The sequence below is a fragment of the Empidonax traillii genome, unplaced genomic scaffold (genome assembly GCF_003031625.1).
Source record: "Empidonax traillii isolate 1590-97213 ecotype Southwest subspecies unplaced genomic scaffold, ASM303162v1 scaffold991:size255050, whole genome shotgun sequence".
NCBI lineage: Eukaryota > Metazoa > Chordata > Aves > Passeriformes > Tyrannidae > Empidonax > Empidonax traillii.
Window position 1 is genome coordinate 143,403 of NW_020956184.1, and position 18,120 is coordinate 161,522.

Consider the following 18,120-nt stretch of genomic DNA (forward strand, 5'->3'; position numbering starts at 1 on the left):
TTTTTAGACTACAGCAAGCTCCATCCCTTAGGATGGATTCACCTGTGTCATTTTTTTATTTTCCCCTTTGTAGGAAATAAATCCCAAACCGACTGACTCTGGGAATTACGTTCTGGCCAGATCCTGAGTGCTGTGTGTGTCCCAGTGATGGAGGGGGCAAGGAATGTTCTCCCACACTGCTGCACACAGGTGACCCCATATCCAGGGCCTGTTTGCTCCGTGGCTGTTCTGAACAGGTATTCCTGGCTGACAGGAATGTCTTCAGCCCCCATCCCTGCCAAAAGTGAGATCTGTTCTCTCTGTGATCTTATCAGCGATGCCTTAATGCTGCTTTGCCCTGTGCCACAGGGCTCCTTTCCACAAGAAATGGGGGTAAAAGGTTGCTTTGAGTCCACAGGACTGTTTTGTTGGTGGTCCTGGTCATGTTGACTTTATCTTTAGCCTTTCAAGACCCTCTGTTTGCCTCCTGTGGGTCCATCTCACCCACACTTTGGTGCAGGGGTGTCTTCATACCTTTCTGCCAGCCCAGTTGCTGCAGTGTGGTGTTTCCCAGATGCATCTGAGCAGCACAGAGATCCTTTTCCGAGGGATATTCCAGCTTCCAAACATAAGCCTGGTTGCTTCCTGTCAGAGCAAGGGCTCTCTGGCCCAGCATCCCAACTTCTGCTGTGGAATGGTGGCCGTGCTGAGGGACGGGACAGGAACGGGATGGATTTCTCACAGTTTGGCATCTTTCCAGGCAGAGCTTGGCCCCTCTAATTTAAAAACTGCCACTGGGGCATGGGGTGCTCTCCCAGCCTCTCCTGCAGTCTTCCCGTGGTCTTTCTCAGTTCATCTCTTCATGGTTTGCGTGCCGGGATGAGCTGATGCATCTCCACCAAGCTCTGTGTCACGGAGAGTGGTGAATTCCCTACTACTCTGCATGTACCGCTTGTCAGCCTCGTTGAGAAGTTCCAGAAACCCACTTATTTCTGCAGAATTGGGAAATGGAGTGATTTTTGTGCTGCTCGCAGCAATATCCCCGAATAACAGAGATCAAAGGAAGGGACAGAGAATTCTGCTGCACGACATCCCAGGCGCTTAATTTGCGTGCAGCCACGTGCTGCGTGAGCTGCAGCAGGAGTCAGAGGGAAGGACTTGTTGACAGGTGTCTCCAAGTGTGGAATGGGGAGTCTGGGGGGAAGAGAAGATCAAATGAGTGCAAAACCAGAAAAAAACATGGCCTTTCTCGCATCAGCAAGCTTTGAATGTCTTTCAGAACACATGGCTGCTGGTGAGAGCACAGGGCAGTAAAGAGCAATTGAGTGCTGCAAATTGGTCCTTTGAATAATTGGAAGTAGTTTAAAATGGCATAATTGGCTTAAAGATGCGTAATCAACCCCCAGGGCTTTACACTGATGGATGGGAGTGGGTTTTTTTTCAATATGGTCAGAGCTGCTGCTCCTCATCTCTTTGTCTGGTGGACGTTGCTCATCTTCATGACATTCCCATGTGTGGCTTTTGCTTTTCTTGCCGCCTTTCTGTGCCAAATATTTGATTTGAGTTGATGAATCAAGAAAAATGTCAGTTGCCTTTGCACTAACTCCTGGGTTAGTTGAAAGGGCAGCTTGGTGTGTAGAGCTGGTGGAGTTATGGATCTGCAGGATCATTTCAATCTGATCTTTCTAGGCATAGTTCCATGTATCTCCAAGTTAGGAACAGGTAACTCGTGAATTGAGAGGGGTGTGGGCTCCAGCACCACAGTTTCACTCACGTTGGTCTGGTGAAAGGTGTCCCTGTCTGTGGTGGGAGGGTTGGAACTGGATTATCTTCAAGGTCCCTTCCAACCCAAACCGTTCTGGGGTTCCACGTAAATGATTTGGAGGAAACATTAGGAAGTATCACCATCTCCTCCCTCATTACAGGAGGAATATTGCACTCATTTGGAGCAATCTTAATTAAGGGGGCAGCGGGGAAATTTAGGGAAACTGCAGTTGGGAATAGTAAAATTGGGGGGCAAAATAAAGGGGGATTAAAAGTTACATTTGGCTGAGCAAACTGGTATCTGCTGCTTTTAATGGTCTGCGAGTTTCAGAGCTGTCAGTGCAGGAGGAGGAAGAGAAATGGAGGTTGGGCAGGCTGAGGTAATGGGGACCAGTAAGGGACAGGCTGAGCACAGGGTCAGTCTTCCCAATAAATCCTGGCCCAGAAGCATCACAGCCAAGAGGAGAGGCAGCAATTATCTCACCCAGGACCCGTAAATCCAGCCCTAGAGATCAGGGAGGTGAATCTTAATGAACATTCCTTCCTGAGCAGGAACAGGGTGAGCTGATTGTTTTCAGTGCCCTCTGGTTCCCCTGGCTCAGGTTCACGCTGTTTGGACTGAAGTGCCATCACAAGGAATGGGAGAGGGATACTTAGATCAAAGGAAGAAACCGCCTGCGTCGCTTCTTAGCTCAAGGAGTGAGGTAATTAAATTTGCCAATGGAAAGCCACATCGCTTCCCTGTCCTTAGAAAATACTGAGCTTGCAGATTTTTTGGTGCTGAACTGTTCCTTTCAATCTTGCAAGTGTTGTTCTTTGATAAACCACTCCTGGAAATGTGTGTTTAGAGATGTAAAAGGAAGGAAATGGCCCTTGTGAGGGGTAAATAAAGTGTTTTGCTTTCTCTGTTCATCCCCTGTCTGCACAAATGGGATGTGCTGGTTTTTTATATTATATGTTTTATATTACATTATCCATAGTATGTTCTCTTAAAAAAAGGCTGGGGAACCCAAACACCAGTTTTTAACAAGAAGTAACAAATTTTCCAATCTCAAAATAAACTCGGCAGAGAAAATGGGGGAAGAAGGATGGGATGTGTCGATTGCTCTCTTCCTGGAATCTTGTAATTAGATTAGGGTTTTGCATATTCCTCCTCTTCCTCACAGAGGAAATATCTTTCCATGCAGTGCTAGACAGAGGAAATTGCCTCCAGGCTTTCATGCAGCCCTTGCAATTAAAGTGAATGTGTTTCATTTAAACATTAAGACAGCAGTTGGAAGCTTGTTGCTCCTCGAGAAAACGGGGGGATTCATCACTGGAAGTGCTGGATGGATACAGAGGAGGCTTTTTGTACAAATCCCCTAAAATAGATGTATCATTGGAGAGATTATGAAGGCGGTGTTGGGGACAGGGGGGACCAGCTGTCCCCAGCTCAATTAACGCTGGATTAACAAGGGAGGGCAAGCAAAGGTCTCCCATCCCAGCAGCAGGATGGAGGAGCTGCTGGAGGGCCCTGCAGGGATGTGGGTGGAAGGAGAGGGGTTGGTGATTGACCCACCACGTGCTGCTGGTTACAGGAGACCTTGTTTACGCACGTGGTGGTTGGAATTCAAGGCTGGCAGGGAGAAATTGGGAATGCAGGGACGAACGGCGGGACCGTGTGTGCCGTGTATATCAAGTGGGTAGTGACAGGCTGTTCCTGCCATCAGCTTTAATGTCATTGTACATCTGTTTCGGGCACAAAGTTGTTTGGGAAAAGGGATCTCATTAGCATGTTTGTTGAATATTTTCATGATGAAGTGCTACCAGTAATTACAGCGTGTAAAAGTCTCCTGGCCTTGAGTTGGAGCTGCAACTGAAGTAAAAAATCCACTTCAGGTCATTCCATATTAATTTCCTTTTGTCTGAGTGATTCCTCTTTGCCTTCCCCCTTACCAAGGAGAGGCCTTGCCACAGAAGGGTGGTTGCAGAAACTCAGTATTTTTTGAGCATCCACAGGAAATATTCCAAGTTGATTGCACAGATGAGGTTAAAGAGGGGTGAGCCTCACCAGTGATCCACATCCTGCTGCCAGATTTGGGTGGGGAGCGAAAAAACGGGCTAAGTTTTAACTGAACATTTCAGATGACAGCCCAAGCACTGGTTATAGCCTAGAGGATTCCCTAGGAATCCCAGCAAGCACCAAAATTCCTGTAGGTGGTGTGCGTTAGAAAGGAGCAGAGGAAGACAAATTCTCATCTATTTGCTTAATGTGGAAAAAAATTGTGGCACTGTGTTGTAGCTTCAAATGGTGATGGGTTGCAGAGCCCAAAATGGAAAGGTACTAAAATCCTGTGGTAGGATGCACGGGAAAGAGCGTGGTTTGTTGGGATGGGTGGCTGGGAAGCGATGCCTTGGCAGAGTTCTGCCTAAATAAACCATGACAGCACAGACTAAATGCAATGAAAAATAAGGTGCAGCGGCGTCTCAGCTGGTGAGCTCCAGCCCACACGTTGTCTCAGTGTCATAACTGCACTGAGACAGGGTGGGAATCATTTGTTTAAATTTGTGCAGTGAGACAAGAGCTGAGTCTGGAGAAGAAATACCCAAATTCCAGGTCTGCCCCTCACCCACTGACTGCTTCACAGAGCACACGCAGTGCTCTGGGGAGCCTCCTCTGGCCGAACTAGTGCTATTACCATTAGAAATTGTCATTGGAAATATCAAATAGTGTCTTGCTTTCAAGCTTTTTCCACCTCTGCATGGAATAAACATTGTTCAAGAAACACCTCATCCCAACTCCTTGTCTCGAGATTCCCAAGAGCTGCATTTTCTTACTAAAATTGCAAGAATTAGGGAAAACTTCTTTTGGATAAAGTCTTCCAGAACTTGTGCCTTTTTCGTGGAGCTTTTGTGTCTTTGTTAACTGTTCTTTTTATTGTGTTTTTTTTTTTTTTTTAATGTAGCTCCCCAAAGGAATTTTGAAATCGCCTTTAAGATGTTTGATCTGAACGGTGACGGCGAGGTGGACATGGAAGAGTTTGAGCAGGCAAGTTGAACTAAAGGTTGATTTCTTAACTCTGCAGCATCTCAGTCAGAAGCGCAGTGCTCCTCTGTGATGTTACTGTGTTTTATATCTGTGGTTGGTGCTGGTTTACAGCTTTTCCTCCTGTGCTCTGCTGCGTTGCCTCAGTACGCTTGTGGAGGTTTTTTTAACTGGATATTTCAAGGCAGAATTTTTCGTTCAACCAGGACAAGCATTTCAGATTTCCTGTGACTTTGTCACCAGTGTTCAAGGCCAGGTTGGATGGAATCAAAGCAGTGGAAGGTGTCCCTGCCTTGGCAGGGGATTGGAACGAGATGGGCTTTTAAAGTCCCTTCCAACCCAAACCACTCTGTGATTCTATAACAATTCTTTAGAAGATGTCACCTCCAAAGTAGATAAAGAACTTTTTTTACTCCACTGATGCCATGAGATTTTGATCCTACCTCCTTCCACAGCTTCTCCTGTGTTCCCTAATCTTATTTGTCTTCAGAGAATATCCAAGGTGAGTTTGCTTTAGGAGAATTTATCCACTTACTCCAACATAATCTTAAAAGGTGTCATTAAGAGCATATTTTCATTAGTCCTCTACTTCTCACAAGACTTCATCAGCAGGGAGTTGGATGCTGGCTTTTTAATAAGCTCAGCCTTCATGTCTGGTGTTGGTGAGCTCCTCCTACGAGCTGTGGCTTGTGGTTGCGTCCGAGTGACAACTCGAGCTGTCAGAGGGGAAAAGATCTGCCCTCCCCAGGCAGGAGTGGGTGATTTTCCTTGCCTATGTAGAAAACAATCTTGAGGTTCTGGGAACTCACAAGCACCCTGGAATCACAGCATGTTAGCAAAGCTCCCTGCATGTGCTGCTCATGAAAGGAAATTTAAATGCCTTTTGCAAACTGATACCTGGGACCAAAGCAGCCCCCAATAATCCAGTCAGAGATTCTTCCCAGTTATTCAGTGACCGGTTCACTTCAAAAGAGTCTCTACGAGGTCATGCTGGTGGCACTTGCTATAAATGGGAGAAACCAGTGGCAGAGGAGGCCTGTTAAATCAATTCCCCCCTTCTGATCTTTTGCTGTCATCCTCCTGAAATTATTACCTGTGGGGATGATGTCATCGTCACGAGTTTGCTGCAGAGCCAGGGAATAGGTCCGGGTAGCTGCAGGGATTTAGGTGAACACGTAGCACTGTGAGGAGAATGGAGCGTGTTTATCTGCAATCTAATACCCCTTCACATGACAGCTTGAAATGTGAACCCAGGGGTTTGTTCATCTTCCTTCCTTCCCTTTCTTTCCCAAAGTGAAAAACGCTGATTTTCCTTCTGTCCGCGTAGTGCACTCCCCTGCAGCTCTCTGATCATCTTTAACGTTTCCAAACGTGTTTTGTGGCACTTCAAACGTTCCAGGATTAAATCAATTACGGTGATCCTTGAGTTTAGGAAAAGCAGGGAAGGATTAACCACCTACTAAAGATGCAGTGACACCAAGGTGCCAACACAGGTGTCGTGTTTGGCTTTTTTATTAGCCGTGTAAAGTAAAAAGGAACGTTTCTAGAGGATGAACGTTTCCAAAAGTGCTACGCAGAGGAAGGTACAAAACTGAATTAAATGATTTCAAGTCATCCAGTAGGCCAAGGGAAGTTATACATGCATTAAGTCATATAAAAACCCTTAGGAAGGGGAAGGTATTTTTGTTAAGCTTGTTACATGTGTCACTGCCTCTACAGGAAGGAATAAAGTTCCTGGTTAGAACACCAGAATATTTTGGTGAAGGCTGATCTTTCCAGAGCTTGGGAGTTCAGAGGATGAGGGAGCTGTTTTGGAAAGTGAGAAAAGCTGACAGTTCTGGTGGTGTCTGAGGATATTGATTGACTGCACTTCCCAAACAGAACTGAAACAAACACGCAGCTTCCTGGGTGGGAGGCACATAGACCACACTGTGCACATATATAATGTAACAAACAGTCATTTGTGTGATAAATGCTCTTGTTCTCTCCTTGTGCAAGTGCCTCAGTAAGGGCATGAAGGGTGTGGGGGGGTCCTATAAACATCCCACCTGGAAGGAGCAGCTGGAACTGGCCCTTCCAGGGGATTGTGCTGCTGGAGGTGACACCAATTTAAAAGAGCAGTGTCTTTTGGGGGAGAATGGGTAGAAAAGGAAGAGGAAGAAAAATATCATCCCTCCTGCTGGCTGTGAGCAGGTGGGAATGAACTTCTGACTCCTCCTTCGCAGGTCATCTTTGGAGATAGCCAACAGCAGGTCCCTCCCCTCATTCATGTCTGAAAACCCTACGAGTGTTCAGGGAAAAAAAGATTGCTTCACTAATTTAGCTAATATGTGAGTTGGAGGCTTTCTACTTAGTAAAAAATATTGAATTTCCTTGCGCTTGCTGAAGAGCCTCAGATTTTCTTCCCCAGCTGATGCATGTGGTTAGTGCATAGCACTGAATATTGTGGTGCCTGCATCAGTATCAGCTCCAACCCTTCATCCTTCAGCATGTAAACTGTGAGTTTACTCCTCTCTTTTTAATTAAAAAGTTGGCTGAAAAGTAATGAACTCGCAGGCAGTGCTACTGGTGATTTCTCTTCAAACCATTAACTATTTTAATCGATTTTTTTTTTTAAACTTTTTTCCCCTTCATCTGGTGCAAAAGATGAAACATCACAAACACTTAGGCTGAAATATGAACAAAAGCAGTGGAGCATCTCAGTGCTCCACATCCTGGTACAATTGATGAGCTGTGGGAGAGGACAGCTCTTTGGTTTTTGGGCATTGGAAAGATCACTCAAAACAGGGACCAGTCAAATAATTTTGGCTGCAGTGCCCACAGGTGGATTTTCAAACTGTCTGCCGCTTGTGATAGATGGGAGAGGAGGAGAGAGCTGTGGGGTGCCACATAAATAACAGCCAGGAAAAGCTGCTCTGTGGAGCAGTCTGCAGTGTGGTAAACACTTGTGTAGAAACAGGGGCAGTTTTCCAAGCTGGTCATAAAACTGCATTGCATCAGAGTTTGTAAATATTTGTCTCCGGAATGCGCCGCCTGCAGAGCTCGCGGTGGAAGCGGAGCACAGCAAAGTGAGGAGTTGCTGTTCAACATGCAAAAAGCATGGAATCCCAGAATGGTTTGGGATGGGAGGGACCTTAAGGCTCATCTCGTTCCACTAGCCCAGGTTGCTCCAAGCCCCGTCCAACCTGGCCTTGGACGCTTCCAGGGATGGGGCAGCCACAGCTCCGCTGGGCAAACTGTGCCAGGGCCTCCCCACCCTCACAGCCAAGAATTCCTTCCCAATATCCCCCATCTATCCCTGCCTTCTGGCAGTTTGAACCCATTCTCCTTTTTCCTGTCACTCCAGACCCTTGTAAATAGTCCCTCTCCATGTTTCTTGTAGGTTTCCTTCAGGTACTGGAAGGCCACAATTAGATCACCCCACATCCCTCCTCACATCGCAGGGCATATTTAAAAAAAAAAAAAACAAACAAAAACAAAACCCCCAAAACCCCAAAACCTTTTTCATGTTTTTTTTTTTTTCCCCCTCTTTATTTTCTCCTCATTTTAATTTTCCCTGTAATGGAAGAACAGCCAGCAGTGCCTGTTTGGAGGCAGCATTTCAGCTGAGGTGATCCCGGCAGCGATAACGCGGCATTTTCCTCCAGAGCATCCCCTGTGGGATTGTTCCAGCGCTTTCTCCCTCGTTAGGAAAAAACTGAACACGCCAAATACGACACTAATGAGGTTCTAGCATCCTTTTAACAGCTGGAACTCTTGGCAGCTTTTTTTCCTCCTCCCTCCAACTTCTGTTGGCGGGAGGAAGAGGCTAAAGGCAAAGCAGTGGTGTTTGCTGGAGCTTTGGGAAGCCTGTGCTATCAGGTGGCTTTTTTCCCCCTCACCTTCTTTCTCACACTCATTATCTTTAACACAAATCCTTCTGCTGCCTTGTTGGAAAAGATCAGTTTCTACACAGAGAACAAGCCTGGCTTCTCATACCCCAGCAATTCAGATGGTCAGGTGCTGGGAAGGTTTAGTAGGATATTTGAGGGATGGAGAGAGCAGGTGAGTGTGTATTTGGGGTGGCTGCCCCCTTGAATTAGCACAGGATCCTTAAAATAACGAACTCTGGGATTTTTCAGGCTGTCACATCCTTCAAGATCAACCTTTTGGCATGCTTTAGGGGGTGGGGAAGTTTTTTGGAGAGCCCTTTGCTCTGGGTGGGACAGCCCCAGGGATGGAGGAACCTTCAGAGCAACAGGCAGCAAGGAGGGGTAGAAAACCCCTGGATTTGTGCACAAGTGGAAAAGGAACGTGTTGTGAGCTAACTGGGATTGGTGTGAGCTCACAAGGGTGTGCAGTAGAGGAGTGAAAGCTCCAAAACACTGTGCAGGGTGTTTTCTTCCTCACAACTGCCATGGCTTTTTCACCTCCCACGGCTTTGCCGGGAACGAGCCGCTCTCTGCTGACCAGGCACAGGATCAGCACTGGAATGTTCATCTGCAAACTAGGTGAATTGTTTCTTAAAACTCACTTGAGGCATTTCATGCTTTTCATTCTTTGAGGAGGACTGAAAAAGCAAAGCTTAAGTGGCCCAGAGAGGTCATGGACTCCTCCTCCCTGGGAGTGTCCAAGGCCAGGTTGGATGGGGCTTGGAGCCACCTGGTCTAATAGAAGGTGTCCCTGCCCATGGCAGGGGGATGGAACTGGATGGTCTTTAAGGTCTTTTCCAACCCAAACTGTTCTGTGATTCTGTGAGTTCAGCCAAATTTTTGAATTGTCGTGTCTTTTAACAATTATTTTACAGAAAAAAAAAAAAAAACCAGACAAGAAACAAACCAAGAAGATGACACGGCTGATCATGGGAGTACTTCATACTGGTACCTGACTGATAGCCCCCAGGTGGTGGCATTTTTTGACTGTGCCATCCTCCCTGTCACCCCCAGGTGCAGAGCATCATTCGTTCCCAGACCAGCATGGGGATGCGCCACAGGGACCGCTCCACCACGGGGAACACCCTCAAAACCGGCTTCAACTCCGCCCTCACCACCTACTTCTTCGGGGCAGACCTGAAGGGCAAGCTCACCATCTCCCACTTCCTGGAATTCCAGCGCAAACTGCAGCACGACATCCTCAAGCTGGAGGTTTGGGCTGTTTCTGGGCTTTGGGAGCAAGGGCTCAGAGGGAATTTCTGCTCCTGGATCAAAGCTGCTCCCAGGGAATGTCTCCAGCATTTGTAGGTTGCTGGGGTTGGAGCAGTGTCTGGCATGTCCTGGGGGTGTGTCCCTCCAGGTGGTCCTCGCCTGGCTGTTGTCTTGGCACTGCTGATGGGGGTGATTGAGGTGATTTAGGGAAAAACAGTAGAGTCTGCGAGTGGCCTTGTGGAGGAAGGTTTGTGGTAGTCCCTAATCAGTGAGCTGTGCCCTGAAGGACCAGGGTTTATAACCTTCCCCAAACTCATCTCTGCTTTTGTCCCCACCTTTTGGTTCGCCTCTGTATCCTGAGTATTTTTGCTGTGTTCAAGCCTTGTTTGAATCCTGCCAACGAGGTGTTCTCTGTGATGTGACCTCTGCGGTTCACTCCTGGATTAGTATGTTTTATGAGAAATGTTGTCCATCTCTCTTGAGACTTTACCTTTCAGTTGGATTGAAATTCTCTTTTTTCTTGGCATCACCGTGAGTTAACAGCAGCTCCCAACCTCCTGCTCCTAATCACATAACCTGGATTCAAGCATCAGGCCTCAAAATGGGGTTCTTTTGTACAAAATGAGTACAAGAACAGCAGTGGGGGACCTGCTGGTCTGTGTCCCAGCTCCCAAGTGGAGCTGACTCAGTTAGAAATGGTGCCCATCACTGCATCAGGCTCAAAGGTTTGACCTGGCTCGAGCAAAGCCAGGCTTTTTATTTGCAGTGGAGATGAGGATTTGTGCACAAGAAGATCCCCCACAACCATAACCTTTTAGGACAACAATATTCAGAACTCCGTTGCTTCAGTCTGGTGTCTGATTGTTCACATGCTTAGGGTGTGTGATCCAGCATTTTATTAAGTTCTTACTAAGTCAGCCTTGTGATTTTAAACTGAATTTATTCCCTTTTTTTATTTGCAGTTTTACAATTCTAAGTAAAAAAAAAAAACTGACTTGAGGACTGCTTTGGTTTTTTTATTATTGTATTTTATGAAGGTAATTGCCCAGTTCACTGACTTCATTTTGTGGTCATTAAAGCAGGTGGTGTGGGGGAAAACAGGCTGGTTGAAGACAAGGTTCTTTGTGAGCTGGGAAGTGTCAGTTCCTCGGTGCCTCTGCAAATTGAAAACACGAAAATACTTTTTAAGTTTAAGAAACATAAGCTGCAACTTGAATGCAAAGGGAAAAGAAATAAGAGGTTATTCTGTCCTTTTTTTCCCCACTGCCATGTTCGCTCCAGAGGTGAGCACTAGAGTATTCCTGACCCTGTGTTCCCTCCGCAGGTCCCCAGTTACCTCATTAAGAAGCAACAGGGACTTTTTTTTCAGTTTCATGGTACTTGTTCTTCTTTTCCTCCCGTGCCAGTTTAGTTTTTAATGATTTCATTCACCTGTGTGTCTTCCTGGCGAATTTGTGTTGCCTTTCTAATGAGTTGGTTGTTAATTGGGGACAGTAGAAGATATTTATGCCTTGGCAGGTTATTGAATATCATAAAGGCAGCGCTGCTGAACCCTTGACAGCCCCCTTGGGCGCAGCACCATGCTGTGCTCAGCATTTCTGAGCCTCATTTCAGCTGGAACATTCACCTGTGCAGGGGGAAGAGTTCTGTCCTGCCAAACTTACTTTTTTTTCCTGAGTTCGTGACACTGAAGCTTTTTCTGCTTGTAGCTCTGGTGGATTTAGGCAATGCAGGCCTATTTCTGTCCTCAGCATTAAGCAGCGGGGCTTCTCTTCGGCTTTTATCTCTCCTGACGTGATCTCCCACCTTCTCTCCTTGCTTTCTGTTTGATGTGTTTGTTCCCAGCTAAGCAGCTTTTCACACGAGTGTCTGGTGGGTTTGTGCTGCTCCTTTCCCAGGCAGTGCCCTAATGAACTCAGCCACTTAAAAAGTGGGATAATTCAAGGATGAGATGTACTCTGAGGAGAGAAGGATTTACCTTGACCCGTGCAGATGAGGGAGAACGTGAGAAGTGGTGCTCAGCTGAACTCCTGCACCCCCTCATCTGAACTCCTCCTTTGCTGGCTTGGTACGATTGGAACGTGTTCTGAAACTGGGATGTTAATTTGAAACCCAGCTTTTTGTTCACGTTCAGAGTCTGAGCTCCAGGAAGGTCTCTGGGGAAAGGCAGGTCTGAAAAATCTCTCCAGGGGCTGCTGCAGTCCCCGAGTGACATGAAACCTCTGTTCTCAAACTGGGACACTGAATTCCTCTCTCCTAAAAGAAATCTACTTTAAGCAAGCCCTTTTTTTAAAGCTCTTCTCCCTTCAGCTCAGGATCCAGGCATTTCTGCAGTTAATACACTTGAGAGTTGGTTTCCTTAGCTGATTGAAGGTGGAACAATACTTTCTGACCATCTGAACCCACTTTCTTTCTTCTTACTGATTTTGGTTCTTTTTTTTTTTTTTTTTTAATCAAAATATCCATGCATATTTCTTGCTAAGATTGAGCACAGACTATCTCAGGGGATTTAGATGAGACAAAGCCCTGAACATTTCAATGTTCCTTGTGGCTGAAGTGCTGACAGCAGGTTTAAGTAACCATGGCCTGGTGTTTTCTTCTTCTCTTCTGCTTTTTTCTTTTTTTTTTTTTTTTGATGCAAGTGCATTTTCCATCCTTTTATGGAAACTCAGCAATCAACTCAGTTGCAGGAAGGGTAGGATGAGAAGAGTAACCACAGGCAGAGGTAGAGGAGAAGGTTTTAATGGCTTATTCCAACTTTTATTTTTTATTACAGGTTTGTCTGGGCAGATTCTGCAGCTGTAACATATCCCATTAGGACAGAGAGTTTTTGGTTTGTTTGTTTTTGTTTTTTTTTTTTGAGTGAAAACTGTGTGAGTTTGGAAAATGAATAAGACTTGACATCATTATTTATATTATTTCTGCTTCTTAGTGCCTGTCCTAGATATTCCCATATCCTTGGTGGACCAAAAGGAGTCCCAGCCAGCCTGTGGGGACTTTCCAAGCCTAAATTTTTCCATGATTCTGGAAGTGCATGTAGAAAACACAAAGGCCTTTGTTCTCTACATCTCTCAGCCCTGCCAGGCAACCCAAAGCCTGCTGATAGCACTGATTGAATCACCAGAAAGGTCTTCCAAGCAAAGCAAAATGGGATTCTCTGAGAATATGGCAAAGGTGCAGCAACAGCATTCCTGTCATCTGGAAAACGCCTCATTTTCTGTGTCTGTTCTGTGACAGGTGGTGTGGGAGGAGCTTTTTCATCCTGGGAATTCCTGTTTCCATGGCTAATGCCAGTACAGTTGCTGCCTGGTTTGGTTTTCATGAAGAAGGGGGACGATGAGTGCTCTTCCATCTGCACGCACCTCCTTGGAAAGTCCTGAATCCCTTTGGATCTCAGCCCTGTCTTAACAAATACTCTGGTTTCAGAAGGCTTTTCTGGTGCTTTTGCAGTCTGATTTTGACATTTATTTTGAGTCTGTAAGTGCCTTTCTCTTCCAAGTCCCAGGCTTGGTATCTGAGTAAACCTGTACCAGGTGTTAAAAGCTGCTGTGTTGTTACCAGTTTAGTCAGGATTTTTTTTTTTTTTTTTGGGGGGGGGGTTCTGCCTTGTTTTTCCATGGGGTGGCAGAGTGATACAGGTTTCCAGTGATTTGTTAACACAGGCAACAAAGTTTGCAGCAGTTGAGTCACGCATCTTTGTATCTGCTGCAGTGATTTAGGTGAAAGACAAGAGTAACTTAAGTGAATTGTTTTGAGTGGCCTGAAAAATGAAGTCTGGCAGGGTCAGCTCGGCTGAGCTTTCTAAGGAAGGGCCCAAAACTCAAGACTTTTTGGAGGCCAAGTTGCTATCAAACTTACACAAGGCATTTTTATTTCATTTTAAGTCACCTCTGTGACAGTCTCTGTCATGGTTGGCTGAGTTGTCTCTCAGAGTTGTCCTTTACCTGTTGATCCCCTCACTGTCAGCATCACCCCTGGCCTGGCCACCGTGGGAGCAACGATGGGGTTTAGTGCCAAGGAGAGGGGAGTTACCAGGAGACCCCGCAGACCTATGGCCTCCCTCTTCTGCATTTCACGTTTTGGAAGTTCTAGGGAATAGAAATGAGGCTGATGTCCCTGCCTTTGTGATGGATAGCCACGAAAGTGTTGTAGGTGACAGAATTTTGGGGCATCTCCAAGTTGAAAATGGGATCACGTGACCACCACGAGAAGTTTCGCATCGGGAAACTCTGTAGTTAAGGAGTCGCAACCCAGCATTTCCATATGGAAGCCAGGAATTTCTAGGCAGGCAGTTGAAACGATTTGGACAGCTTGTCATGTTTTTGGTGGCATTCAGAGCTGGCAGCCTGCTTTTGTCTTGGCATGGGAGTGCAAAGTGTCACACGAAGCTTTCGGGTTGACCACGCTGTCTCAGGGGCTCGGGGAGAAGCTGCCGTTCCGTTTTTGTCCAATGTCAACCAAAGACTTGGGAAGAATTCAGAGTGGGACATTAGTATGGAAAAAAAAAAAATTTGAAAATAGGGATAAGTTATGAGGCCATGGCATGTGCAGCTTAAAGGAAAGACAGAAGGGAGATATAACTGTCTCAGTAAACATGAGGAGTCACCGTGAAGGAGTCTGAGGCAAGTCATTTTCATCAATCAGGAACGGCAGAGCAGGCAGTGAAATGCCTAAGTGTGCACCAGGGAAAGTTTAATTTAGATCCCAGATAGGTTGAATTTCTGTCCCTTTTTTCCATTAAGCACTCCCCATGGTGGGGAGTGGGGGGTTCACCATCACGGGTGAGTTGCTGGAAGCTGTGCTTGGTGCCTCAGTTGGAAGATGCCATAAACACTGTTCCTGACTAATTCCTCCCCCCTCAAAGTGGGGCAATCATCTGCACCAGAGAAATCAAACCCTCCCCAGTGCCTCACTCTGAAAGGGGGAGAAAGAGTCAGGTATCAGTTGTGGGATGGTTTGGGGTGATTGTAAGATCATCTGCATGTCAGCTGTGAAATCACAGAAAGTTCTGAGCTGAAAGGGACCCCCAAGGATCATCCAGTCCAACCCCTCGCCCTGCCCAGGGCACCCCAACAATCCCACCCTGGCCCTGAGAGCATTGTCCAAACACTCCTTGAGCTCTGGCAGCCTTGGGGCTGTGCCCACTGCCCTGGGGAGCCTGGTCAGTGCCCAACCACCCTCTGGGGGAAGAACCTTTCCCTGAGGTCCCACCCAACCCTCCCTGGCACAGCTCCAGCCATTCCCTCAGGTCCTGTCACTGATCACCAAAACAGTCAGTGGTCCAGGAGTGTGCCAGTGAGGCTGGGGTGGTGTGACAGTGCATGTGCAGCTGCCTGTGAGCGTGGCTGGAGCAGCTGTGCCCTGCTCTTTTTTGGGATGGATGCTTTATGGGGCAGCCACCACAGTGCCTGCTGAGAAAACCCCCGCTGCTGCCTTTGCTTGCGTTTGAACCGGGTGCCTTCAGTGTGGTTGATGCAGTGGCTCTGCAGGGGCAGCCGTGGAGGATTTTATTGGGATTTCTATTTATTGCATCATTAGTAGCAGTAGAAGGTTTTGCTCTGTAACAACAGGCTCCTCTGGTTTATGAAGGGTGTGTAAATCCACTGCTGAGCTCCCGCAGTGCAGCTGAGCCCCGCGCTCCTGCAGGCTCCTGCTCTTCCTTCTGTGGGACCCCTGCAAACAGAATCCCAGGAGTGGTGTTTGGATTAATTATGTTGCCACCAGTGTGCGTGGAGGTTTGCACTGCTGAGTCCATAAAGTAGAAGGGGTGAGCTATTTAGCTCTGGTTCATGTGTGCACAGCCATGTTAACCAAGAGCCAGGTAGTGCCACAAGTTGTTGGGGAAGAGGTTGGGGGTGTCTGCGTGAACGTGTTCTTCCAGCAGGTATTTGACTTTGGCCTCATTCCTTATGCTGGATGAACAAACACTCCAGTCCTCTTGCTCTTTTCTCCCTTTTCAAGCTCCAGACTCAGGGCTTGTCCTGCACCTCCACACGTTGCTGGCTGCGCTTCAGCCCCCGGCTTTGCCTCTCCTGACACATCAAGGACGTTGGAGCAGGACGCAGGCGCTCCCTTTTCCTTGCTAGGCTGAATTAAACTCCTGCAAACTTACTCTTCTTAGGGGATTGAGCACCAAGGTCAAGCAGAGACAGGCTGTAGGAGAGCTGTAGTTCTTAATAAAATTGTGTACAGCGGTTCCTTGGAGACCTGTATTTGTGTTTTCCAGAGTAATGGCTCGGCTCGGGTACTTGCAGCTCTGCTGTCCCGTGGGTTCCCTGCGGGGGAAGGTCAGGGACTTGTTCTGCTCCTAAACTTTCCTCTCCTCTCATTCAGCAAGCGTGTGTAGGATGTGGAAAAGCTGCTCCGTTCCTTGTAGCAGGAGCATTGTCAAGGGCAGGAGTGGCAGGAACAGAGCCGGGCCTGGAGAGCAGCCGTGGGAGGAGGTTGCTCATCTCTTCCCCCTCCCCATCCCAGCAGTCAGGCGAGCGCTTCCCTTTAATTTCCCAGATGTGTCCTTTTCCCTTAGTGTGACTGATTCCTTTTCTTTAGGTTTCCATCCTCTCATTCCCTGGCTGCACAGAACTTCAGGACACCGATGTCTTCAGAGCTGGCAGGAAGTGATTTTGATTCATGAGGATGAAGTTCAGGTCCGGCCATCTTTACATAACCCTTTCTTTAATTGCTCATTAAAGCAGGAAAAGTGGCTGGTGATGGGAATGAATTTTTTCCCCCTCGCAGGCAGCAGTGCCTTGCCAAGGTCAATGCAATCTCCAAAGCAGCTATCCAACATCTGGCCTGCTGGGACTGCACTGCCACTGACAGATGGACATTTTTAACCTGCCTGCTACATATTCACTTAAAGAGAGGGGGAAAGTGTGAACAGGGAAAGCATTTGGAAGATTGGATTTTTTTTTTCTCGTGTGAAAACAGCTCCCTTTTCTTTCCTTTCTTTATTATTTTTTAAGATACAGAGAAGCCAGCTGCTGCTGGGAGCGTTTTTCCTGACCTGATCCAGCTGTACAACCCCACACTTGAGTCCAGGGAATGAGGCAGGGGAGGGAGTTAATGGGCAATGAAATAATTCCGGTGCTCTGCCTGGTTTTATGAAGCTGGGAGGTGGTTTCCCAAGCCGAGGACCTGGCGGGGCTGGCTCTGCCTGTCCCCTTGGAGCAGGGAGTGCCGTCAGCAGCGGGCACCTTTCCAGCTCGGTGCAGCATAGGGCAGGAGCTGCTGCAGGCAGGGAGCTTCCCAGCCTGTCCCAGCCTTCCTTCAGGGTTGTGGAGGTCGTGGTTTACTCCTCTGTGTGGTTTATCCAGTGCTGGACTGACTGCCCTGGGCTTTGCTCTGCCCAGCGTTGCAGGGCAGTGCCCAGAGCAGCCTGTTCCAGGCTGGGCTTGGCATCTCCTCCTCTGCATCCTTCCCTTTTTCACTTCTCCCACTGTTGCATCCCGCTCTGATCATCTTCAGAGCTGTTTTCCTTGGGTGGTTTTCACCAAATAATGCAGTTTGTGACTCCCATCTGGTGGCTCTTTTGCAGGCTGAGCTTTACCTTGCAAAGCCCTGTGCTTTGAATCCGTGTCCACAGAAACCTTTCAGCATAATTATTTAAAAAAAAAAACCAAAAAACAAACACATGAATTAGTATTTTTGATCATTGATCTTCCCAAATAAAAAGCCTTTAGGAACTTTTACCTCTCTTCTTTCTGGCAGTAGTTTAGTGCCTGGGCAAACGCTTCAATTTACTCACAAATCCATTAAATTTTTTTTGGACTGAGGAGGTCGCTGGGATTTAGGAAGATGTATGATGTTTTCCCCTTTTTTTTTCCCTTCCTGTCATAGTTGTATATGCAAGTTGACAAGAGATCCTGGCAGCCTGCTGCTCCAGAACAGTAAACAGAGCCAGTGCTGCAGTAGTTTGCAGATAAATAATGTATTATGGCCTGTCAAATAAAGCTTTGAGCAAATACCACTTTAAAGGGTCATATATATACTGTGAATCTGAATATTACCCTACCAATCATTATTTCCCAGACCCCTTTAATTCCTTGTTATGCACACAGCCATCTCTCAGAACAGGTCACCTTTTCCAACTACCCCCTAAACCAGACAGAATTAGTATTTGCAATATTTCTGCTGGGGATGTTTGTTTAACCAGAAGAAATTAGCTAAAAATCCTCTCTCAACACTTTTCCTTCCGTCTGGAAGTCCTTGTAGATTTATTTTTCTTCA

At 46.9% G+C, this 18,120-nt stretch overlaps 1 protein-coding gene across 5 annotated transcripts in view; it reads left to right on the top strand.

The window, feature by feature from the left end:
- Positions 1–18,120, top strand: part of MICU1 (mitochondrial calcium uptake 1) — an 84,293-nt gene that overhangs the window by 49,716 nt on the left and 16,457 nt on the right. For all 5 annotated transcript variants that reach the window (XM_027903678.1, XM_027903681.1, XM_027903682.1 and 2 more), the window contains 2 exons: positions 4,689–4,771; positions 9,694–9,891. In XM_027903678.1, coding sequence (XP_027759479.1) covers positions 4,689–4,771; positions 9,694–9,891 — 281 coding nt within the window. The remainder of the gene's footprint in view (positions 1–4,688; positions 4,772–9,693; positions 9,892–18,120) is intronic.